General features: G+C 47.6%; 1 protein-coding gene across 2 annotated transcripts in view; it reads right to left on the bottom strand.

Annotated features, from left to right (window-relative positions):
* Positions 1-24,096, bottom strand: part of C8H8orf48 (chromosome 8 C8orf48 homolog) — a 180,752-nt gene that overhangs the window by 23,512 nt on the left and 133,144 nt on the right. For both annotated transcript variants that reach the window (XM_063937218.1, XM_063937217.1), the window contains one exon: positions 12,517-12,603. In XM_063937218.1, the coding sequence (XP_063793288.1) occupies positions 12,517-12,603 (87 nt within the window). The remainder of the gene's footprint in view (positions 1-12,516; positions 12,604-24,096) is intronic.

The following is a 24,096-nucleotide window of genomic DNA, read 5'->3' as shown; positions in this document are numbered from 1 at the left end:
CTACAACCAGGTAAGCAGAAACGAAGCACTGAGGCGGGCGCCCAGTATCCACTACAGACTATGAGAAAAGGAATTACCGGTAGGTTATTAAATTCCTATTTTCCCTTACGTCCTAGTGGATAGTGGGGAATACTAGATTACCACGGGGACGTCCCAAAGCTCCCAGAATGGGTGGGAGAGTGCCGAGACCCCTGCAAAACCGCCTGACCAAACTGAAAGTCATCCTTGGCCAAGGTGTCAAACCTGTAGAATTTAACAAAGGTGTTCACACCAGACCAAGTAGCTGCCCGGCACAACTGTAAGGCCGAGACACCACAGGCAGCCTCCCAGGAAGAACCCACCGACCTCGTGGAGTGGGCCTGAATAGAACACGGCAGAGCTGCCGAAGTATAGGTTTGTTGAATAGTCAATTTGAGCCAACGAGCAATGGACTGCCGATACCACCTTCAGCAAGAACTGGGGGCGAGTTCTGAGCTCCGCCCTATCCTCGTGAAACACCAAGTATGGGCTCTTGCAGGACAAAGCCCCCAATTCCGACATATCTGGCCAAAGCCAAGGCCAGTAACATGACTGTCTTTCACGTCAGGTATTTTAAGTCAACCTTATACAAGGGTTCAAACCAATCTGACTGGAGAAAGGTCTACACCACATTGAGGTCCCACGGAGCAGTGGGAGGAACAGAGGGTGGCTGAATGTGGAACACCCCCTTAAGAAAGGTCTGCACTTCAGGAAGTACCGCCAGTTGTTTCTGAAAGAAGATAGAGAGAGCCGAGATCTGAACCTTGATGGAGCCTAATCGGAGGCCTTTATCCACTCCTGCTTTCAGGAACAGTAGAAACCGGCTCAGACGAAATGCCACAGGAGAAAATTTTCGACCCTCACACCAAGAAACATACTTCTTCCAAATACGGTGGTAATGTCTGGAGGTAACCACCTTACGGGCCTGAACCATAGTGGATACCTCCTTGGAAGGAAGACCCTTCCTGGTTAAAATTAACCTCTCAACCTCCAGGCCATCACACATAGTCGCTGTAAGTCTGGATAGATGAAGGATCCATGTTGAAGAAGGTACCTGAGAGGCGGCAGAGGCCAGGGTTCCTCCAACGACAGGGCAGGAGGTCCGCATACCAGGCCCGTTGTGGCCAATCCGGGGCAATGAGAACTGCCTGAACCCTTTTCTTTTTGAGTCCGTTTAGAACTCTCGGGATTAGAGGAATCGGAGGAAACAGGTAAACGAAGTGGTAAATCCATGGCGTCATCAGAGCATCTACCGCAACCGCCTGCGGGTCCCTCGTTCTGGAGCAGTAACGACTGAGCTTCTTGTTGAGGCGAGAAGCCATCAGGTCTATCTGTGGACAACCCCCCTTTGAACGATTTGTTGAAACACCTGGGGGTGGAGGCCCCATTCCCCCAGATGGAGGTCGTGCCTGCTTAGGAAGTCTGCTTCCCAGTTGTCCACTCCTGGAATGTAAACGGCTGAGATGGCTCTTGCGTTGGCTTCCGCTCAGAGATGTATTCTTGACACCTCTCGCATTGCGGCTCTGGTACTGGTTCCTCCCTGCCGGTTGATGTACGCCACCGTTGTGGCATTGTCCGACTGCAACTGGATGGCCTGATTCCGAAGGAGGGATGAGGCCTGTACAAGAGCATTGCAAATTGCCCTGACTTCCAGGAAGTTGATAGGAAGAGCAGATTCCTGAAAGGACCATGTCCCTTGGAACTACGCCCTTTGAGTCACAGCCCCCCAACCCCGGAGGCTGGCATCTGTTGTCAACAGCGTCCAGGATAGGGTGTTGAAACTCCAACCCGCCAGCAGATGGGAAACTTGTAGCCACCATAGTAGGGATATCTGTGCTTTTGGTGATAGGGTGATATGCTGATGCATGTGCAGGTGAGATCCCGACCATTTGTCCAACAAATCAAGCTGAAACCATCATGCATGAAACCTACCGTATTGTATCGCCTCGTAGGAGGCCACCATCTTGCCCAGCAAGTGGATACAAAGATGAATCGAGACCACACGAGGTTTCAGCACCATCCGGACCATAGACTGAATAGTCAAGGCCTTGTCCCTGGGAAGGTAAACCTTCTGAGACACTGTATCCAGGATCATACCCAGGAACTGAATTCTCTCAGATGGTTCCAAGTGAGATTTTTGGAAAGTGAGTATCCATCCGTGAGCCATAAGCAAACGAGTAGTCAAGTCGATGCTGTGCAATAGCTGTTCCCTGGACACCTCTGTTATCAGGAGATCATTCAAGTACGGAATTATTTGAACACCCTTCATGCGCAGTTGTAGCATCATCTCCACCAAAACCTTTGTGAATACCCCCTGGGGCTGTGGAGAGACCGAAGGGTAGGGTCTGAAACTGGAAATGTTGGTCCAGAATCGCGAACCGGAGGAACGCTTGGTGATGGGGGCCAAATTGGGATATGTAGGTAAGCATCCTTTATATCCAGGGACACCAGAAACTCCCCCTCCTCCAGATTTGCTATCACTGCTCTTAGGGATTCCATCTTGAATTGAACACACGAAGATACGGTTCAGGGATTTGAGGTTCAAGATCGGCCGTACCAAGCCGCCTGGCTTCGGAACCACAAAGAGACACGAGTAAAACCCCTTTGTGTGCAGTTGAGGAGGCACTGGAACAGTAAGTTCTATAGAAAGCAGTTTTTTCACCGCCTGCTGTAAGGAAACCCTTGCTTCCGGTGAAGCTGGTAAGCCTGATCTGAAGAATCTGAGAGGAGGGAGTTCCTGGAATTCCAGCCAGTATCCCTAAGAAATGTGGTCCCTCACCCAAGGATCCCAGCAGGACTCTGCCCATATGTGGGCGAAGTGTTGAAGGCGAGCACCTACCTGAAAGTTCCTTGCTGCTGGGGCCAAACGCCACGCGGAGGGCTTCGTGGAAGAGGATCCTGAGGTCTGGTCTGCAGGTCCAGCAGCAGCTGATTTACGGGACCTACCGCAAGGTCCTCTAGCAGCATTGGAGGCACCTCTCTGGCCCTGCCTCTGAATCTGTCCACCTGAAAGGACTGCATGGAGGGCCCAGCATAGGGACGCCTGGCAGGTGGCAGAGCAGACGGCAGATATGTAGATTTACCTGTAGTTGCCAGAGATATCCACTTGTTCAGTTCTTCCCCAAACAAAGCATCACCTGTAAAAGGAAGGTGTTCAACCCATTTTTGGAATCAGCATCTGCTGACCATTGACGCAGCCACAGGGCTCTACGAGCCGATACTACCATAGCAGTGATACAGCCATTAATGATACTAATTTCCTTAACGGTCTCACTCATAAAGTTTGCAGCATCTTGGATATGTTGGAGTAATGTAACTATCTCTTTTTGAGGTAGTGTGAGCAACCCTTTAAAAATTTCATCAGACCATTTTACCATGGCTCTAGAAATCCAGCCGCATACTATGGTAGGGCGTTGGACTACACCTGCTGCAGTAAAAATTGATTTAAGAGTGGTTTCAATATTGCGATCAGCAAAATCTTTAAGGTAAACAGCCCCAGGTACAGGTAAAACTATCTTACGCGACAGCCTAGACATAGAGGTATTCACTGTCGGCGGGGTCTCCCAGACTTTCCTATCCTCTGTAGGGAAAGGGAATGAATTTAACACACGTTTAGGGGTAATACATTTCTTGTCAGGACTTAACCATGCTGCCATAGCCAGGGTATCTAATACTTTAGAAACCGTGAAGGTTGCAAAGGACTTTGGTTTCACATTAAAATACAATTCATCTGCCTGCTCTTCCTCCTTATAAGGGATATTAAACACCTCCCTAATGGCATAAATGAGGGCTTCAACCCCCGGGGACAGGTAATCATCCTTGTCCACCTCAGCCTCTCCCTCATCAAGCTCTGGTAGTTTAGAATCAGAGTCAGATTGTAACAACTGAGGGAGAGTGCGTTTGTGAGAGATCAACAGGGGGGGCTGGGGAGCCTGCCTGCGGTCGGCAGCAGTTACCATAAACGTGTCAATAGTTCGTTAAAGAGTTTGCAGTTCTTCCTTAACAGTAGCTAACTCTGAATTAATATTGGAAAATAGGATTTTGGTTACCTACCGTTAAATTATTTTCTTGTAGTCCGTATAGGATGCTGGGGTCCATATTAGTACCATGGGGTATAGATGGGTCCACCAGGAGCCATTGGCACTTTAAGAGTTTAACAATGTAGGCTGGCTCCTCCCTCTATGCCCCTCCTACCAGACTCAGTCTAGAAACTGTGCCTGAGGAGACCACATACTTCGAGAGAAGGAAATATACAGATAGTGGCGAGATTCATACCAGCTCACACAACAAGGCAAATCTGGCCAACATGCTGGATAAACTCAGCAACAGCTGAAACAGTACTGAAACGGTAAATAACGCAGAACTTACCTAGGAACCAGGCAGTACTGAAGTAAATAACCACTGCAGGAAAACGAAGCGCTGGACGGGCGCCCAGCATCCTCTACGGACTACGAGAAAAAGGATTTACCAGTAGGTAACCAAAATCCTATTTTCTCTTACGTCCTAGAGGATGCTGGGGTCCATTTTAGTACCATGGGGATGTACCAAAGCTCCCAGAACGGGAGGGAGAGCGCGTAGGCTCCTGCACAACTGCTTGACCAAACTTGAGGTCATCAGAGGCCAATGTAACGAACTTGTAAAACTTAGCAAACGTGTTCGATCCAGACCAAGTAGCTGCTCGGCAAAGCTGTACAGTCGAGACACCCCGGCCAGCCACCCAGGAAGAACCCACCTTACGAGTAGAGTGGGCCTTAACAGATTTTGGACACGGCAATCCTGCCGTAGAATATGCATGCTGGATGGTGAACCTGATCCAGCGTGAAATCGACTGCTTTGAAGCAGGACACCCAATTTTCTTGGGATCATAGAGGACAGAGAGTCAGATTTACTATGATGAGCCGTACTCTTCACATAAATCTTCAAAGCCCTCACAACATCTAAGGCCTTTGAAGCAATTGAGGAGTCAGTAGTCACTGGCACCACAATAGGTTGGTTGATATGAAAAGCTGAAACAACCTTAGTAAGGAACTGTTGACGAGTCCTGAGTTCCGCCCTATCCTCATGGAAGACCAGATAGGGACATTTACAGGACAAAGCCCCCAATTCCGACACGTCGAGCAGAAGCTAAGGCCAACAAAGTGACCGCCTTTCACGTGAGAATCTTGATTTCAGCCTCCTGCAGAGGCTCAAACCAATCCAGTAGCAGGAACTGTAACACCACATCAAGATCCAAGGGTGCCGTTGGCGCCACAAAGGGAGACTGGATGTGCAGAACCCCTTTCAAAAAGGTCTGAACCTCAGGGAGGACAACCAATTGTTTCTGGAAGAAAAAGGATAAAGCTGAGATCTGGACCTTGATGGAGACCAATCTCAGGCCCATATCCACACCTGTTTGCAGGAAAAGGAGAAAACGACCAAGTTGAAGCTCCACTACAGGAAATTTCTTGGATCCACACCAAGATACATATTTTTTCCAAATTCGATGGTAGTGTTTACACGTTACCCCCTTCCTAGCCTGTATCAGGGTAGGAATAACCTAGTTCGGAATACCCTTCCGAGCTAAGATCTGGCGCTCAACCGCCATGCCGTCAAACGTAGCCGTGGTAAGTCTTGATAAGCGAATGGCCCCTGCAGTAGAAGATCCTCTCAAAGAGGTAGGGGCTGTGGATCTTCCAGCAGTAGATCCATCAGATCCGAGTACCAAGCCCTCCTTGGCCAGCCTGGAGCAATGAGGATTGCTAGAACTTTTGTTCTTTTTACAAGTTGAAGAACTTTCGGAATTAGAGGAAGTGGAGGGAAAACATACACTGAAGTGAACACCCATGGTGTTACTAGTGCGTCCACCGCCACTGCCTATGGGTCCCTCGACCTGGAACAGTACCTCCGCAGCTTCTTGTTGAGGCGGGAGGCCATCATGTCTATGTGAGGAACCACCCACCAACCGGTTACCTCCTTGAACACCTCTGGGTGGAGGCCCCACTCTCCTGGATGGAGATCGTGTCTGCTGAGGAAGTCTGCTTCCCAGTTGTCTACACCCGGAATGAAGATTGCCGACATCGCTACAGCGTGCCTTTCTGCCCAGAGGAGAATTCTTGACACCTCTGACATTGCAGCCCTGCTCTTTGTTCCGCCTTGTCGGTTTATGTAGGCCACTGTGGTCACGTTGTCCGACTGAACCTGAACAGCCCGGTCCTGTAGAAGGTGTGCTGCTTGAAGAAGGCCGTTGTATACTGCTCTTAGTTCCAGGATGTTTATTGGAAGAAAAGACTCCTGACTTGACCACCTTCCTTGGAAGATCTCCCTTTGAGCGACTGCTCCCCAACCTCTTAGACTTGCATCCGTGGTTAGAAGGATCCAGTCCTGAACTCTGAACCTTCGGCCTTCCAGAAGGTGTGGTAGTTGTAGCCACCAGAGGAGCGAAATCCTGGCTTTCGGTGACAGACGTATCCTCTGGTGCATGTGTACGTGAGATCCCGACCACTGGTCCAAGAGATCCAGTTGAAAGGATCGAGCATGAAACCTTCCGTACTGCAGAGCCTCGTAGGAGTCAACCATCTTCCCCAAAAGGCGGATGCACTGATGAACCGATACCCGGGCAGGCTTCAAGACATCCCGGACCATTGTCTGAATCACCAACGCTTTCTCCACCGGTAGAAACACCCTATGCACCTCCGTGTCGATGATCATCCCCAGAAAAGACAGCCTCCTTGTCGGCTCCAGATGAGACTTTGGAAGGTTCAGGATCCAACCGTGCTCCTTGAGCAGACGAGTCGTGAGAGCAATGGATCTTAACAACTTCTCCCTGGATGATGCCTTGATCAACAGATCGTCCAGATATGGAAATATGTTCACCCCCTGCTTACGGAGTAGAACCAACATCTCTGCCATCACCTTGGTGAAGACCCTCTGTGCCGTAGAGAGACCGAACGGCAGTGCCTGAAACTGATAGTGATCGTCTAACAGTGCAAACCTGAGATAGGCCTGATGCGGCGACCAAATGGGAATGTGGAGGTACACCAGGAACTCCCCCTCCGTCAGTCCTGAGATAACTGCTCTCAGAGACGCCATCTTAAATTTGAAGTCCCGGATATAAGGGTTCAAAGATTTCAAGTACAGATTTGGCCTTACCGAACCATCCGGCTTCGGTACCACAAAAAGGTTCGAATAGTAACCTTTGTTCAACTGATGAGGTGGAACTGGAACAATGACCTCGGACACTACCAATTTTCGGATAGCATCCAGTAGAATAACTCTGTCTGCCGGCAAAGCTGGCAAGCCTGATTTGAAGAAACGGTGAGGTGGGAGAGTTTGAAACTCCAGCCTATACCCCCTGGACACAATATCCTGTAGCCGCCATCTTCACACCGGCCCCCTGCTTGCTAGGGCGGTTGGTGACTCACTCGCCACAAACTTCAGCTCTGCACGGGTAGGCAGCATGCTGCTGGGGTGAGCGTTCCCCTGCGGCAGGGAGCGATCTATCCCCCCTGGAGCTCAGTGTTCAGTCAGCGAAGACAGTGGCTCAGACCACGCAGCGCGGACACTGCTCCCCCCTCAGTCCCTCGATGCAGGGAGGCTGTTGCCAGCAGCCTCCCTGTAAAATAAAAACTCTAAAATAAACTTTTACTAAGAAAGCTCTGTAGAGCTACCCTAGCTGTGACCGGCTCCTCCGGGCACATTTTCTAAACTGAGTCTGGTAGGAGGGGCATAGAGGGAGGAGCCAGCCCACACTGTTAAACTCTTAAAGTGCCAATGGCTCCTGGTGGACCAGTCTATACCCCATGGTACTCATATGGACCCCAGCATCCTCTAGGACATAAGAGAAATCATAGTTTAAAATGATTCCATCCACTCTGGAGCTTGCACATCACTACCTTGTGAAGGAATTGAGCATTGGGTACACATAAGGGACCCCTGTGAGGAAGGTGTAAACCTAGCCTTGCATAAAGTACACACAGACTTATTTGCAGACATGCTCGAGTTGAAACACACAGGTTAGTATGAAAACACAGTGCAGTATTAGTAAGAGATGCACACTAACCCAGACCACCCTGAATGGAGTGACACAGAGAGAAGTTGTAACGAGAACACTACACCACAAGCTTAGCAGCGCCCCGCTGGGTGACCTTTGAGTGTAATTTCCCACACAGTGGTAGAACCGCCGAGTATGAGCTCCCCCCTCACTATAACCCCCTGGTACCAGTTACAATGGTGATTCAGTGGGTCCTGGAAGAGCAGTCTCTGCATGCAGCCTGTGCAGCAGCAGGAAATGGCACAGTTTTGCTTCTGGTCCCGCTCTCCGGTAAGCCCCGCCCCCATAATGGCACGCGATCCCTGTATTACTTTCATACTGGCTTTCTCCATATGAACTGTGAAAACAAGAGTATAGAGCCCCCGTCTACTGCTGCCAGTCTGGGTACTCAGTGTGCACCGCAGCCTGGAGCTGGGTGAACACTGTCCCTCATGCCGACATCATGCACCAGGGACCCACTAACTGGGTCCCTGGTGTAACACTCACCGCACCGCTTCTGTCTTCGGCATCTGTTAAGAGGTGGCGGCATGATGTTGGCGTAGGCTCACCCTCTGGGAGTGTGAGAACATCACCTCAGGAGCTCAGTGTTCTGTCAGCTGGGATGACGAACCATTAACTCTAAGGAAGTTGGTTCGGTCCCCCCCTTAAGTCCCACGACGCAGGAAGACTGGTTGCCAACCAGTGTGCCTGAAAATAATAAACTAAAATACATTTCTGACGAAAATTCTCTGGAGAGCAACAGAATGCACCAGGCTCCTTGGGCACATTTTCTAAACTGAGTCTGCTAGGAGGGGCATAGAGGGGAGGAGCCAGCACACACTATTAGTTTCTTAAAGTGCCAGGCTCCAGTGGACCCGATCTATACCCCTTGGTAATCTAGTATTCCCCAGTATCCACTAGGAAGTAAGAGAAATACCATAAATAATAATAAAACATTTACCTTAACTTGTCCTCAAACATGCAGGTCAACACAAATGCCCCTATTTCAAATCATTCAATAATAATTGTATCTATAAAACCTTTTACAAGATATAGTGAAATTGTTAAATCATTATACGAACAATGAATGCCTTAATGCGCTTAGCTTTATTCTACTTTAAGAAAGCTGCTTTAATTATGCAGCTGAATGTATTAAGCAAGATCATCTTCAGTTTTATAGAAAAACAATTAAGAGGTAATAAAGTCTGCATCTAAGTGTATGAAACAATAAGACAAAGCCCCCAGGGATGGCAGTGAAAGTATCAGGAGACCCTGAAATAAACAGATGCTTATTGCACTTGGAAATTGAAGATTAACCGGGTAATTGATTTAGCTCTAATTTTGAAGAAAAAAAACAGTGCAACAAAACCATTTAAGTGAAGGGCTAAAATCCATGCCCACATAACTGACTGTGCGAAGCACACCCTGTGATCCCGGGATACGGTCGTTAGGTCGACTCAACTTAGATCGACCACTGAAGGTCGGCATGAGCATTAGGTCGACATGTACTGGGTCGACAGGTCAAAACAGCTACATGAGTTTTTCCCATTTTTTCCCCCCATTTTTTGGAATTTTCAATACTTGACGATCCATGTGGACTACGACTGGAACGACAACCTTGCCGAAGCATGGCGAGCGAAGCGAGCCTTGCGAGGAGACACGGTGCACTAATTGGGATTCCCCGTCACTTTTTTAGGAAGAAAACTACACCAAAAAAACTCATGTCGACCTTTTCACCTGTCGACCTAATGCCCACGTCGACCCACTACATGTCGACCCAATGTTCATGTTGACCTTCAGTGGTCGACCTAATGACTGTCGACCTAAGTTGAGTCGACCCAATGACCCATATCCGTGATCTCTGTGTTTCTTAAATAATGAGTAACTGTTACTAGAACGTGCGAGTGTTGGATGATTGGATTTCAGCAGCATATATAAATCTCAGCAAGAGATATGTACTTTTGTTAACTGGGGTTTTTATTTGTATTTTACAATTTTCCTATTGGGTACATATGAAATAAACTGGGCTGGAAATGTAATTTGATCATGTTTGACAGTACTTAAGTGGGAAAATGTAAAAATGGGTCAAGTTACATAGAATTAGACGGCAGATAAGAACCATTTGGCCCATCTAATCTGCACTAAATACATGTACACTACACACACACACACACACACACACACACACACACACACACACACACACACACACACACACACACACACACACACACACACACGGGATCATTTGTTTTGTTGGGAGACAATTAACCTATCAGTATATATTTGGATTGTGGGAGGAAATCCGAGAACCCGGTGGAAACCCACGCAAACAAGGGAAGAATATACAAACTCCACATAGTTAGGCCCATGGTGGGAATTGAACCCATTACCTCAATGCACGCTCGGTATTCCCAATCGGTTGGTGGGTCCATGCCACCAACCGAGTGGGAATAGAACCTGTGGTGAGCAAAGCAAGCCTGCGAGGGGAAACGCTGGCGAGATTCCGGTAGTCAGGATGCCACTGTCGGTACAGTGGCATCCGATCTACCGGGATTTCATATGTATTCCGTACTGCCCGTATAGTTGCATTTATAAATGAGGTCATTGTTTTAGGGATATTATTAACTAGATAGAATTAGCATCTCCTGTATATACACACACAATTGTTCCCCAAGCATACATATATACTATCACACTGAAGTGCGTGTGCTGCCTGGGAAAAGTTATGGAGAAATGTGCAAAGCAGTAATTGTGCCAAAGTTCATATTGAGTCACATTTAACCAGTCCTAGCTGCATTAATTACTAAAGAATGCATATGGGTTCAGTCTATAGTGGTCATTCCGAGTTGTTTGCTCGCTAGCTGCTTTTAGCAGCATTGCAAACGCTAGGCCGCCGCCCTCTGGGAGTGTATCTTAGCTTAGCAGAATTGCGAACGAAAGATTAGCAGAACTGCTCCTAAATATTTTCTTGCAGTTTCTGAGTAGCTCCAGACCTACTCCTAGATTGCGATCACCTCAGTCCGTTTAGTTCCTGGTTTGACGTCACAAACACGCCCTGCGTTCGGCCAGCCACTCCCCCGTTTTTCCCTGACACTCCTGCGTTTTTTAGCACACTCCCAGAAAACGCTCAGTTACCACCCAGAAACGCCCCTTTTCTGTCAATCATTCACCGATCAGAAGTGCGACTGAAAAGCGCTGCATGAACACTAGCAAATCTACTAAGTTTTGTGTTAAATAACTTAGCGCTTGCGCTCTGCGTACCATGCGCATTTAGCAACAAATCGCAGCATAGCGAAAATTGGCAACGAGCGAACAACTCGGAATGACCGCCTATATGTCCAACATTCACAATGTCACCATGGCCATAATGTCGACACTGATGTTATGTTGATATTGTTAAAATGTCGACATACGCACTGTTTTTAGACGGATTCTGACCCTATCCCTAACACTAACCCTATCTCTAATTTTCCTGGAAAAGTTTCACGGTCACTACTATGAATGTCAGTGACATGCCATGCATACAGACTATTTATGCTGGGATATTGGTTACGAAATTATGTCAATTATTGGCATTATCAAATTAACAAACGAAATATGACTGCTATACCATCAAGAGTATGTACGCCTGAGAAACAACGCCTGCTCAGAGAGAATACAGAACCTTGTACTTTGTTCTGAGCATCTCTTTGCAGCATAGTTACTGTCCAGAAATCACTGAAACGGAAATACAGCAAAGGGTATGCTGGTCAGTAAATGTGTGTGCTTGTCAGTAAATGTGTGTGAGCAGGTCCATTTGCGTATATTATTATTTGTACTATTAGTAAAACACATTTCAAAAGCTTTAAAAATAAGCATTGGGATCTGATTTCAATGTCCATGTGTAAAGGCACTTCAAGTCATGTAACATAATGAAAGCCGATATGTACACATTACTTGCTGCAGCTGGTATATGTAGGAAGTTGTCGCTGGCATCACACTCAGTTATACATAAAACACAGATGGTACATATTTTCTACATATGGAGCAACTGATCGCTTGTCATACATCGCACCAACCTTACTGCCCATGTCATCCCACTGATCCAGCATGTAGCTGGGGGCACAGCAGGTGTCCCCACCTATAGTATGTCTTACATTATAATGCTGAGACAAAAGCACAACCCATTAGAGCAGATCAGTACTAGATATTTAAAAGGGTATAAAGTAACCTCAGGACCTAAACAAGTTATTGAAGAGTTACATCATTTGCAGTAACATTTTCTGTTCACATTTGACCTTTTTCAATAAGAAATGCAAGTAACATAACAAATCTGCGGATAATTCAGTACACAGTGTGAGTATAGCTTCCATGTCCTTGTGTATACTACGGACAGTCTTGAAACATCTGGCTAGAAGGTCAGTTTTAATCATGCTTTCCCTCTGCAGTGTTTTTCTATATACAATGATATGCAGTCACAGAGCAGCCACAATAACGGTTCTACTCACCGGTTTGAAATTGATGTCTAGATGAAGTAGCTGACTGACGCTTCCCATTAACAAGAATCTTAATCCATTTCTCAAGCAAGCCCTTTCCTAAAATGAGCAAGGTCATATAGTAAGACATTTGGACATGTATTAGTCTGAAAAGCTATCAAACTGACAGGATCATCTGTTCACTAGAAGGTAATTCTCTCCTGATTAACCCAAAGTGTACAAGTTAATCACTAAATTAAAAATGTAAATTTACTTTCACCTTGTTACTTGACAATGAGTCAATCACCCCATTTTGTTATAATCTAAAGGTGTGTACACACAGTGAGATTTAGCCTTGTCATTTTGACTATATAGTTAAAATCGCAAGGAAAGTTAGTGCAAACACCTTGCGATACCGATGCGTGGTCCTGCGAGGTTGGTATTGCAAGGCTACACAGACTGTGCAAGCAAGTCAATCTTGACTATCTAGTACAAAAGTATAGTCAAAATTGGCACTTAGTCAAAATCGCACATATCCAATATCGCAAGCATACATACTCCATATTGCATAGTCAAAATTGAAGATAGCTAAAATCTCACAGTGTGTATGCACCTTAAGTAAGTGTTTCCTAACTCCAGTCCTCAGGAACCTTGAACAATCCATGTTTTACATACCTCCTAGTTGGTGCACAGGTGCAATTACCGGCTGACACATTTTGAAAGAGCCACTATTTCAGCTAATTATTTAAATTATAATACTGAGGAGATATGTAAAACACTCACTGTTAGGGGCCCCTGATGAATGGAGTACGGAAACATGGACCTAAAGGGTTAATTCAATTAGCCTTGATGTGCCACTAAACACATTTTGCCATATGCAGCAGTTATTACATCACCAGTTTTCCTGTGCACCTCTATGGTTGTGAACCTGCACTACAGGGGTTTTTGCAATGTGCCTTTCTGCAATTGTTGACACTTCGTATGCTGCCTAACAATGGAAAATAAGATTTTACTCACCGGTAAATCTATTTCTCGTAGTCCGTAGTGGATGCTGGGACTCCGTAAGGACCATGGGGAATAGCGGCTCCGCAGGAGACTGGGCACAACTAAAGAAAGCTTTAGGACTACCTGGTGTGCACTGGCTCCTCCCACTATGACCCTCCTCCAGACCTCAGTTAGGATACTGTGCCCGGAAGAGCTGACACAATAAGGAAGGATTTTGAATCCCGGGTAAGACTCATACCAGCCACACCAATCACACCGTATAACTCGTGATACTATACCCAGTTAACAGTATGAACAATAACTGAGCCTCTCAACAGATGGCTCAACAATAACCCTTTAGTTAAACAATAACTATATACAAGTATTGCAGACAATCCGCACTTGGGATGGGCGCCCAGCATCCACTACGGACTACGAGAAATAGATTTACCGGTGAGTAAAATCTTATTTTCTCTGACGTCCTAAGTGGATGCTGGGACTCCGTAAGGACCATGGGGATTATACCAAAGCTCCCAAACGGGCGGGAGAGTGCGGATGACTCTGCAGCACCGAATGGGCAAACTCTAGATCCTCCTCAGCCAGGGTGTCAAACTTGTAGAATTTAGCAAATGTGTTTGACCCCGACCAAGTAGCTGCTCGGCAAAGTTGTAGAGCCGAGACCCCTCGGGCAGCCGCCCAAGAAGAGCCCACCTTCCTCGTGGAATGGGCTTTCACTGATTTAGGATGCGGCAGTCCAGCCGCAGAATGTGCAAGCTGAATCGTACTACAGATCCAGCGAGCAATAGTCTGCTTTGAAGCAGGAGCACCCAGCTTGTTGGGTGCATACAGGATAAATAACGAGTCAGTTTTCCTGACACTAGCTGTCCTGGAAACATACATTTTCAGGGCCCTGACTACGTCCAACAACTTGGAAGCCTCCAAGTCTTTAGTAGCCGCAGGCTGATACCACCTTAGGGAGAAACTGGGGACGAGTCCTCAATTCTGCCCTATCCATATGAAAAAATAGATAAGGGCTTTTACATGACAAAGCCGCCAATTCTGACACACGCCTGGCCGAAGCCAAGGCTAACAGCATGACCACTTTCCACGTGAGATATTTTAATTCCACGGTTTTAAGTGGCTCAAACCAATGTGACTTTAGGAAATCCAACACAACGTTGAGATCCCAAGGTGCCACTGGAGGCACAAAAGGGGGCTGAATATGCAGCACTCCCTTAACAAAAGTCTGAACTTCAGGTAGTGAAGCCAGTTCTCTCTGGAAGAAAATCGATAGAGCCGAAATCTGGACCTTAATGGAACCCAATTTTAGGCCCATAGTCACCCCTGACTGTAGGAAGTGCAGAAAACGGCCCAGCTGAAATTCCTCCGTTGGGGCCTTCCTGACCTCACACCACGCAACATATTTTCGCCAAATGCGGTGATAATGGTTTGCGGTCACTTCTTTCCTAGCTTTAATCAGCGTAGGAATGACTTCCTCCGGAATGCCCTTTTCCTTCAGGATCCGGTGTTCAACCGCCATGCCGTCAAACGCAGCCGCGGTAAGTCTTGGAACAGACAGGGCCCCTGCTGCAGCAGGTCCTGTCTGAGCGGCAGAGGCCATGGGTCCTCTGAGATCATTTCTTGAAGTTCCGGGTACCAAGCTCTTCTTGGCCAATCCGGAACAATGAGTATAGTTTTTACTCCTCTTCTCCTTATTATCCTCAGTACCTTGGGTATGAGAGGAAGAGGAGGGAACACATAAACCGACCGGTACACCCACGGTGTCACTAAAGCGTCCACAGCAATCGCCTGAGGGTCTCTTGACCTGGCGCAATATCTTTCTAGCTTTTTGTTTAGGCGGGACGCCATCATGTCCACCTGTGGCCTTTCCCGACGGTTTACAATCAGTTGGAAGACTTCTGGATGAAGTCCCCACTCTCCCGGGTGGAGGTCGTGCCTGCTGAGGAAGTCTGCTTCCCAGTTGTCCACTCCCGGAATGAACACTGCTGACAGTGCTAACATGTGATTCTCCGCCCATCGGAGAATCCTTGTGGCTTCTGCCATCGCCGTCCTGCTTCTTGTGCCGCCCTGTCGGTTTACATGGGCGACTGCCGTGATGTTGTCTGACTGGATCAGTACCGGCTGGTTTTGAAGCAGGGGTTTTGCCTGACTTAGGGCATTGTAAATGGCTCTCAGTTCCAGAATATTTATGTGTAGGGAAGTCTCCTGACTTGACCATAGTCCTTGGAAGTTTCTTCCCTGTGTGACTGCCCCCCAGCCTCGAAGGCTGGCATCCGTGGTCACCAGGACCCAGTCCTGTATGCCGAATCTGCGGCCCTCTTGAAGATGAGCACTTTGCAGCCACCACAGCAGAGATACCCTGGTCCTTGGAGACAGGGTTATCAACCGATGCATCTGAAGATGCGATCCGGACCACTTGTCCAACAGGTCCCACTGAAAAGTTCTTGCATGGAACCTGCCGAATGGAATTGCCTCGTAAGAAGCTACCATTTTTCCCAGGACTCGCGTGCAGTGATGCACCGACACCTGTTTTGGTTTCAGGAGGCCTCTGACTAGAGATGACAGCTCCTTGGCTTTCTCCTCCGGGAGAAACACTTTTTTCTGTTCTGTGTCCAGAACCATCCCCAGGAACAGTAGACGTGTCGTAGGGACCAGCTGTGACTTTGGAATATTTAGAATCCAACCATGCTGTTGTAGCACCTCCCGAGATAGTGCTACCCCGACCAACAACTGCTCCCTGGACCTCGCCTTTATCAGGAGATCGTCCAAGTACGGGATAATTAAAACTCCCTTTTTTCGAAGGAGTATCATCATTTCGGCCATTAACTTGGTAAATACCCTCTGTGCCGTGGACAGACCAAACGGCAACGTCTGGAATTGGTAATGACAATCCTGTACCACAAATCTGAGGTACTCCTGGTGATGATGGTAAATGGGGACATGCAGGTAAGCATCCTTGATGTCCAGTGATACCATGTAATCCCCCTCGTCCAGGCTTGAAATAACCGCCCTAAGCGATTCCATCTTGAACTTGAATTTTTTTATATATGTGTTCAAGGATTTCAAATTTAAAATGGGTCTCACCGAACCGTCCGGTTTCGGTATCACAAACATTGTGGAATAGTAACCCCGTCCTTGTTGAAGGAGGGGCACCTTGACTATCACCTGCTGGGAATACAGCTTGTGTATTGCCTCTAGCACTGCCTCCCTGCCTGAGGGAGTTGTTGGCAAGGCAGATTTGAGGAAACGGCGGGGGGGAGACGTCTCGAATTCCAGCTTGTACCCCTGAGATACTACTTGAAGGATCCAGGGATCCACCCGTGAGCGAGCCCACTGATTGCTGAAGTTTTTGAGACGGGCCCCCACCGTACCTGGCTCCGCCTGTGGAGCCCCAGCGTCATGCGGTGGACTTGGAGGAAGCGGGGGAGGACTTTTGCTCCTGGGAACTGGCTGTATGCTGCAGCTTTTTTCCTCTACCTCTGCCTCTGGGCAGAAAGGACGCGCCTTTAACCCGCTTGCCCTTATGGGGCCGAAAGGACTGTACCTGATAATACGGTGCTTTCTTTGGCTGTGAGGGAACATGGGGTAAAAATGCTGACTTCCCAGGTGTTGCTGTGGAAACGAGGTCCGAGAGACCATCCCCGAACAACTCCTCACCCTTATAAGGCAAAACTTCCATGTGCCTTTTAGAATCTGCATCACCCGTCCACTGCAGAGTCCATAATCCTCTCCTGGCAGAAATGGACATTGCACTTATTTTAGATGCCAGCCGGCAAATATCCCTCTGTGCATCTCTCATGTATAAGACTGCTTCTTTTATATGCTCTATGGATAGCAATATAGTGTCCCTGTCTAGGGTATCAATATTTTCCGACAGGGAATCTGACCACGCAGCTGCAGCACTGCACATCCATGCTGAAGCAATAGCTGGTCTCAGTATAATACCTGTGTGTGTATATACAGACTTCAGGATAGCCTCCTGCTTCCTATCAGCAGGCTCCTTTAGGGCGGCCGTATCCGGAGACGGTAGTGCCACCTTCTTTGACAGGCGTGTGAGCGCTTTATCCACCCTAGGGGATGTTTCCCAACGTAACCTATCCTCTGGCGGGAAAGGGTACGTCATAAGTAACCTTTTAGAAATTACCAGTTTCTTATCGGGGGAAGCCCACGCTTCTTCACACACTTCATTTAATTCCTCAGATGGGGGATAAACCACTGGTAGTTTTTTCTCCCCAAACATAATACCATTTTTTTTGGTACCTGGGGTAACATCAGAAATGTGCAACACATTTTTCATTGCCTCAATCATGTAACATGTGGCCCTATTGGAAGTTACATTAGTCTCATCGTCGTCGACACTGGATTCAGTATCCGTGTCGACATCTGTGTCTGCCATCTGAGGTAGCGGGCGTTTTAGAGCCCCTGATGGCTTTTGAGACAGTTGGGCAGGCACGAGCTGAGAAGCCGGCTGTCCCACATCTGCTATGTCGTCAAACCTTTTATGTAAGGAGTTGACACTTTCACGTAATTCCTTCCACAAGTCCATCCACTCAGGTGTCGGCCCCGCAGGGGGTGACATCACATTTATCGGCATCTGCTCCGCCTCCACATAAGCCTCCTCATCAAACATGTCGACACAGCCGTACCGACACACCGCACACACACAGGGAATGCTCTGACTGAGGACAGGACCCCAGAAAGCCCTTTGGGGAGACAGAGAGAGAGTATGCCAGCACACACCACAGCGCTATATAACACAGGGATTAACACTGTAACTGAGTGATTTTCCCAATAGCTGCTTGTATACACAATATTGCGCCTAAATTTAGTGCCCCCCCCTCTCTTTTTTACCCTATGTAGTCTGGAAACTGCAGGGGAGAGCCTGGGAGCGATCCTTCCAGCAGAGCTGTGAGGGAAAATGGCGCCAGTGTGCTGAGGGGGATAGCCCCGCCTTTTCGGCGGACTTCTCCCGCTTTTTTGTAGGTATACCTGGCAGGGGATTTTACACATATATAGTCTCTATGACTATATTATGTGTAGTTTTGCCAGCCAAGGTACTTAATATTGCAGCCCAGGGCGCCCCCCCCCCCCCCCCAGCGCCCTGCACCCATCAGTGACCGGAGTGTGAGGTGTGCATGGGAAGCAATGGCGCACATCTGCAGTGCTGTGCGCTACCTTGATGAAGACCGAAGTCTTCTGCCGCCGATTTCCAGGACTGTCTTCTTGCTTCTGGCTCTGTAAGGGGGACGGCGGCGCGGCTCCGGGACCGGACGATCGAGGTCGGGCCCTGTGTTCGATCCCTCTGGAGCTAATGGTGTCCAGTAGCCTAGAAGCCCAAACTAGCTGCAAGCAGGTAGGTTCGCTTCTCTCCCCTTAGTCCCTCGTAGCAGTGAGTCTGTTGCCAGCAGATCTCACTGAAGATAGAAAACCTAAAATAAACTTTCTTTTTCTAGGAGCTCAGGAGAGCCCCTAGTGTGCATCCAGCTCAACCGGGCACAAGATTCTAACTGAGGTCTGGAGGAGGGTCATAGAGGGAGGAGCCAGTGCACACCAGGTAGTCCTAAAGCTTTCTTTAGTTGTGCCCAGTCTCCTGCGGAGCCGCTATTCCCCATGGTCCTTACGGAGTCCCAGCATCCACTTAGGACGTCAGAGAAATTAACAATGGCATGTAACTAGCCAGGTCGCTAGCTATCAGGCCCGGAATTGAAGTTTTTTTTCCACCTACCCCTTCTCTTTCATATCTGATACCCCATATCTGTCTTCCTCATCTCAGTCCCACCTTGCCTAGTCTGTCTCTCTCATTTCTGTTCCCCATCACCCCACATCTTTCATCTCTGTCCCCCATCAGTCTCTCAACTTTGTCACCCAGTCTCTCTTTTATTTCTGTCCACATCCCCACATTTTATTTCTGTCCCCCTGTTCCCCCCAATTTCTCTCTCTCAGGTCTCTCCCACTCCTTTGTTTCCTGTCTGTCCCACCTATCTCTTTCATCTCTCCCCCTCCCCACCAGGTCCTCTCATCTCTCCCGACTTGCACTCATCTCTTCTTCCCTCCCGTCTCTCCCGCTCTCATCTGTGCACCACCCCATTCACCATCCAAGCACTGGCAGGAAAAGAGAGGCTATGACCGGACCTCAGTCATTGAGAGTTTTGATGGAAGGCAGAGACTCTGTCTCATCACTAGCAGCTACTACGTGCTGCGAGAAGGATAGGACCTCCACTCCAAATGTTAGATGGATATTTAAGCTTATTATAATATACATTTTCTCTTCTTTTTTTTGTATATTGCTATGTTTGAATTGTCTGTACAGTTTTGCTTGGAATGCTGTTTTATGAATTGTCTGTTTGTATCCAATATGCTATTGTCATATCTATCTATCTATCTATCTATCTATCTATCTATCTATCTATCTATCTATCTATCTATCTATCTATCGATCTATCTATCGTACCAGTTGAAAGTTTGGACACACCTTCTCATTGAATGGTTTATATTCATTTTAAGTATTTTCTACATTGTAGATTAATACTGAACACATCAAAACTATGAAAGAACACATATGGAATTATGTTGTAAACAAAAAAGTGTTAAACAAATCAAAATATGTTTTATATTTTAGATTCCTCAAAGTAGCTCCCTTTTGCTTTGATAACAGCTTTGCACACTCTTGCCATTCTCTCAATCAGCTTCATGAGGTAGTCTCCTGGTATGGTTTGGAATTAACAGGTGTGCCTTGTCAAGAGTCAATCTATGGATTTACTTGCCTTCTTAATGTATTTGAGACCATCAGTTGTGTTGTGCAGAGGCAGGGTTAGTACACAGTGGACACCCCTATTTGAGTACTGTTGTAATCCATATTATGGCACGAACCACTCAACTCAGCAAAGAGAAACAACAGTCCATCATTACTTTAAGACATGAAGGTCAGTCGATACGGAAAATTTCAAGAACTTTGAATGTATCCTCAAGTACAGTTGCAAAAACCATCAAACGCTATGATGAAACTGGCTCTCATGAGGACCACCCCAGGAAAGGAAGACCAAGAGTAACCTCTGCTGCAGAGGATAAGTTCATTAGTTACCAGCCTCAGAAACTGCTACTTGACAGCGCATCAGATTAGAGCCCACATAAATTCTTCACAGAGTTCAAGTAGCAAACAAATGTCAACATCAACTGTTTAGAGGAGACTGCGTGAATCAGGCCTTCATGGTCAAATTGCTGCGAAGAAGCCACTACTGAAGATGAACAACAAGAAGAGAACTGTTTGGGCCAAGAAACACAAGGAATGGACATTAGACCAGTGGAAATCTGTACTTTGTTCTAATGAGTCCAAATTTGAGATTTTTGGTTCCAACCATCGTGTTTTTGTGAGACGCAGAGAAGGTGAGCGGATGGTTTCTGCATGCGTCGTTCCCACTGTGAAGCATGGAGGAGGAGGTGTTATGGTGTGGGGGTGCTTTGCTGGTGACACTGTTGGTGATTTATTCAAAATTCAAGGCACACTTAACCAGCATGGCTACCACAGCATTCTGCAGCGCCCTGCCATCCCATCTAGTTTGCACTTAGGGGGTCATTCCGACCCGATCGCTCGCTGCAGTTTATCGCAGTGCAGCGATCGGGTCGGAACTGTGCATGCACCGCAGTGCACCGGCGCATGCCAAACGGACGAAGGCTGTCGTTGCCTAGCGATCACCTCTGTCTTATTGACAGGCAGAGGCAGTCGCTGGGCGGGAGGGGGCTGGACAGCGGCGTTAAGGCGCCGTTTAGGGGGCTTGGCCTGGCCAATGCAGGCGTGGCTGGACCGTTGGGGGGGGGGGCCCGCAGCGGCTGCGTGACGTCACATGCAGCCGCTGCGACCCGGGCATCGAAGAGGTTCTCCCGGCCAGCCACAGGAGCTGCGCTGGCCGGGAGTTACTCCTCAAATGCAAAAGCATCGCGCTTTTGCATTTCTGCAGGGGGGGGGGGGGTCGGCACTGACATGCGGGGCGGACTAGCCCTGTGCTGGGCATCCCCCCCGCATGTCTGAGTGCCTGGTCATAGGTGTGCTAAATTTAGCACAGCTACGATCAACTCGGAATGACCCCTTTAGTGGGACCATCATTTGTTTTTCAACAAGACAATGACCCCAAACACACCTCCAGGCTATGTAAGGGCTACTTGACCAAGAAGGAAAGTGATGGAGTGCTGCATCGGATGACCTGGCCTCCGCAATCACCCGTCCTAAACCCAATTGAGATGGTTTGGTATGAGTTGGACTGCAGAGTGATGGAAAAGCAGCCAACAAGTGCTCAGCACCTCTGGGAACTCCTTCAAGACTGTTGGAAAACCATTCCAGGAGACTACCTCAGGAAGCTGACTGAGAGAATGCCAAGAGTGTGCAAAGCTGTCATCAAAGCAAAAGGAGGCTACTTTGAGGAATCTAAAATATAAAACATCTTTTGATTCGTTTAACACTTTTTTGTTTAAAACATAATTCCATATGTGTTCTTTCATAGTTTTGAAGTCTTCAGTATTAATCTACAATGTAGAAAATACTTAAAATAAATAAAAATCATTGAATGAGAAGGTGTGTCTAAACTTTTGACTGGTACTGTATATGTAAATGCGAAAGCCCTCACTCACTGACTCATGACTAATTCATAATTCTCTTACTTCCCGATATGTTAAGAAGATGAAATTTAACTTAGGTATTCTGCAGGTGGGAAAATAAGAATTTACTTACCGATAATTCTATTTCTCGGAGTCCGTAGTGGATGCTGGGGTTCCTGAAAGGACCATGGGAATAGCGGCTCCGCAGGAGACAGGGCACAAAAAAGTAAAGCTTTACTAGGTCAGGTGGTGTGCACTGGCTCCTCCCCCTATGACCCTCCTCCAGACTCCAGTTAGGTACTGTGCCCGGACGAGCATACACAATAAGGGAGGCATTTTGAATCCCGGGTAAGACTCATACCAGCCACACCAATCACACCGTACAACTTGTGATCTAAACCCAGTTAACAGTATGACAACAGAAAGGGCCTCTTAAAGATGGCTCCTTAACAATAACCCGAATTAGTTAACAATAACTATGTACAAGTATTGCAGATAATCCGCACTTGGGATGGGCGCCCAGCATCCACTACGGACTCCGAGAAATAGAATTATCGGTAAGTAAATTCTTATTTTCTCTATCGTCCTAAGTGGATGCTGGGGTTCCTGAAAGGACCATGGGGATTATACCAAAGCTCCCAAACGGGCGGGAGAGTGCGGATGACTCTGCAGCACCGAATGAGAGAACTCCAGGTCCTCCTTTGCCAGGGTATCAAATTTGTAAAATTTTACAAACGTGTTCTTCCCCGACCACGTAGCTGCTCGGCAGAGTTGTAATGCCGAGACCCCTCGGGCAGCCGCCCAAGATGAGCCCACCTTCCTTGTGGAGTGGGCTTTTACAGTTTTAGGCTGTGGCAGGCCTGCCACAGAATGTGCAAGTTGAATTGTGTTACAAATCCAACGAGCAATCGACTGCTTAGAAGCAGGTGCGCCCAACTTGTTGGGTGCATACAATATAAACAGCGAGTCAGATTTTCTGACTCCAGCCGTCCTTGCAATGTATATTTTTAAGGCTCTGACAACGTCCAACAACTTGGAGTCCTCCAAGTCGCTAGTGGCCGCAGGCACCACAATAGGTTGGTTCAGATGAAATGCTGATACCACTTTAGGGAGAAAATGCGGACGAGTCCGCAGTTCTGCCCTATCCGAATGGAAGATTAGATAAGGACTTTTATAAGATAAAGCCGCCAATTCAGATACTCTCCTGGCAGAGGCCAGGGCTAGTAACATAGTCACTTTCAATGTGAGATATTTCAAATCCACCTTTTTCAATGGTTCAAACCAATGGGATTTGAGGAAATCTAAAACTACATTTAGATCCCACGGTGCCACCGGAGGCACCACAGGAGGCTGTATATGCAGTACTCCCTTGACAAAAGTCTGGACCTCAGGGACAGAGGCCAATTCTTTTTGGAAGAATATTGACAGGGCCGAAATTTGAACCTTAATGGATCCCAATTTGAGACCCATAGATAATCCTGATTGCAGGAAATGTAGGAAACGACCCAGTTGGAATTCCTCCGTCGGAACCCTCCGATCCTCGCACCACGCTACATATTTTCGCCAAATGCGGTGATAAAGTTTCACGGTGACTTCCTTCCGTGCCTTAATCAAGGTAGGAATGACTTCTTCTGGAATGCCTTTCCCTTTTAGGATCTGGCGTTCAACCGCCATGCCGTCAAACGCAGCCGCGGTAAGTCTTGAAAAAGACAGGGACCCTGCTGTAGCAGGTCCCTTCTCAGAGGTAGAGGCCACGGTTCGTCCGTGAGCATCTCTTGAAGTTCCGGATACCAAGTCCTTCTCGGCCAATCCGGAACCACTAGTATTGTTCTTACTCTTCTTTGCCGTATGATCTTCAATACCTTTGGTATGAGCGGCAGAGGAGGAAACACATACACTGACTGGTACACCCAAGGAGTTACCAGTGCGTCCACAGCTATTGCCTGTGGATCTCTTGACCTGGCGCAATATTTGTCCAGTTTCTTGTTGAGGCGAGACGCCATCATGTCTACAATTGGT

The sequence above is a fragment of the Pseudophryne corroboree genome, chromosome 8, assembly GCF_028390025.1.
Source record: "Pseudophryne corroboree isolate aPseCor3 chromosome 8, aPseCor3.hap2, whole genome shotgun sequence".
Classification (NCBI taxonomy): domain Eukaryota; kingdom Metazoa; phylum Chordata; class Amphibia; order Anura; family Myobatrachidae; genus Pseudophryne; species Pseudophryne corroboree.
This window is presented reverse-complemented; position numbering and strand designations above follow the sequence as displayed.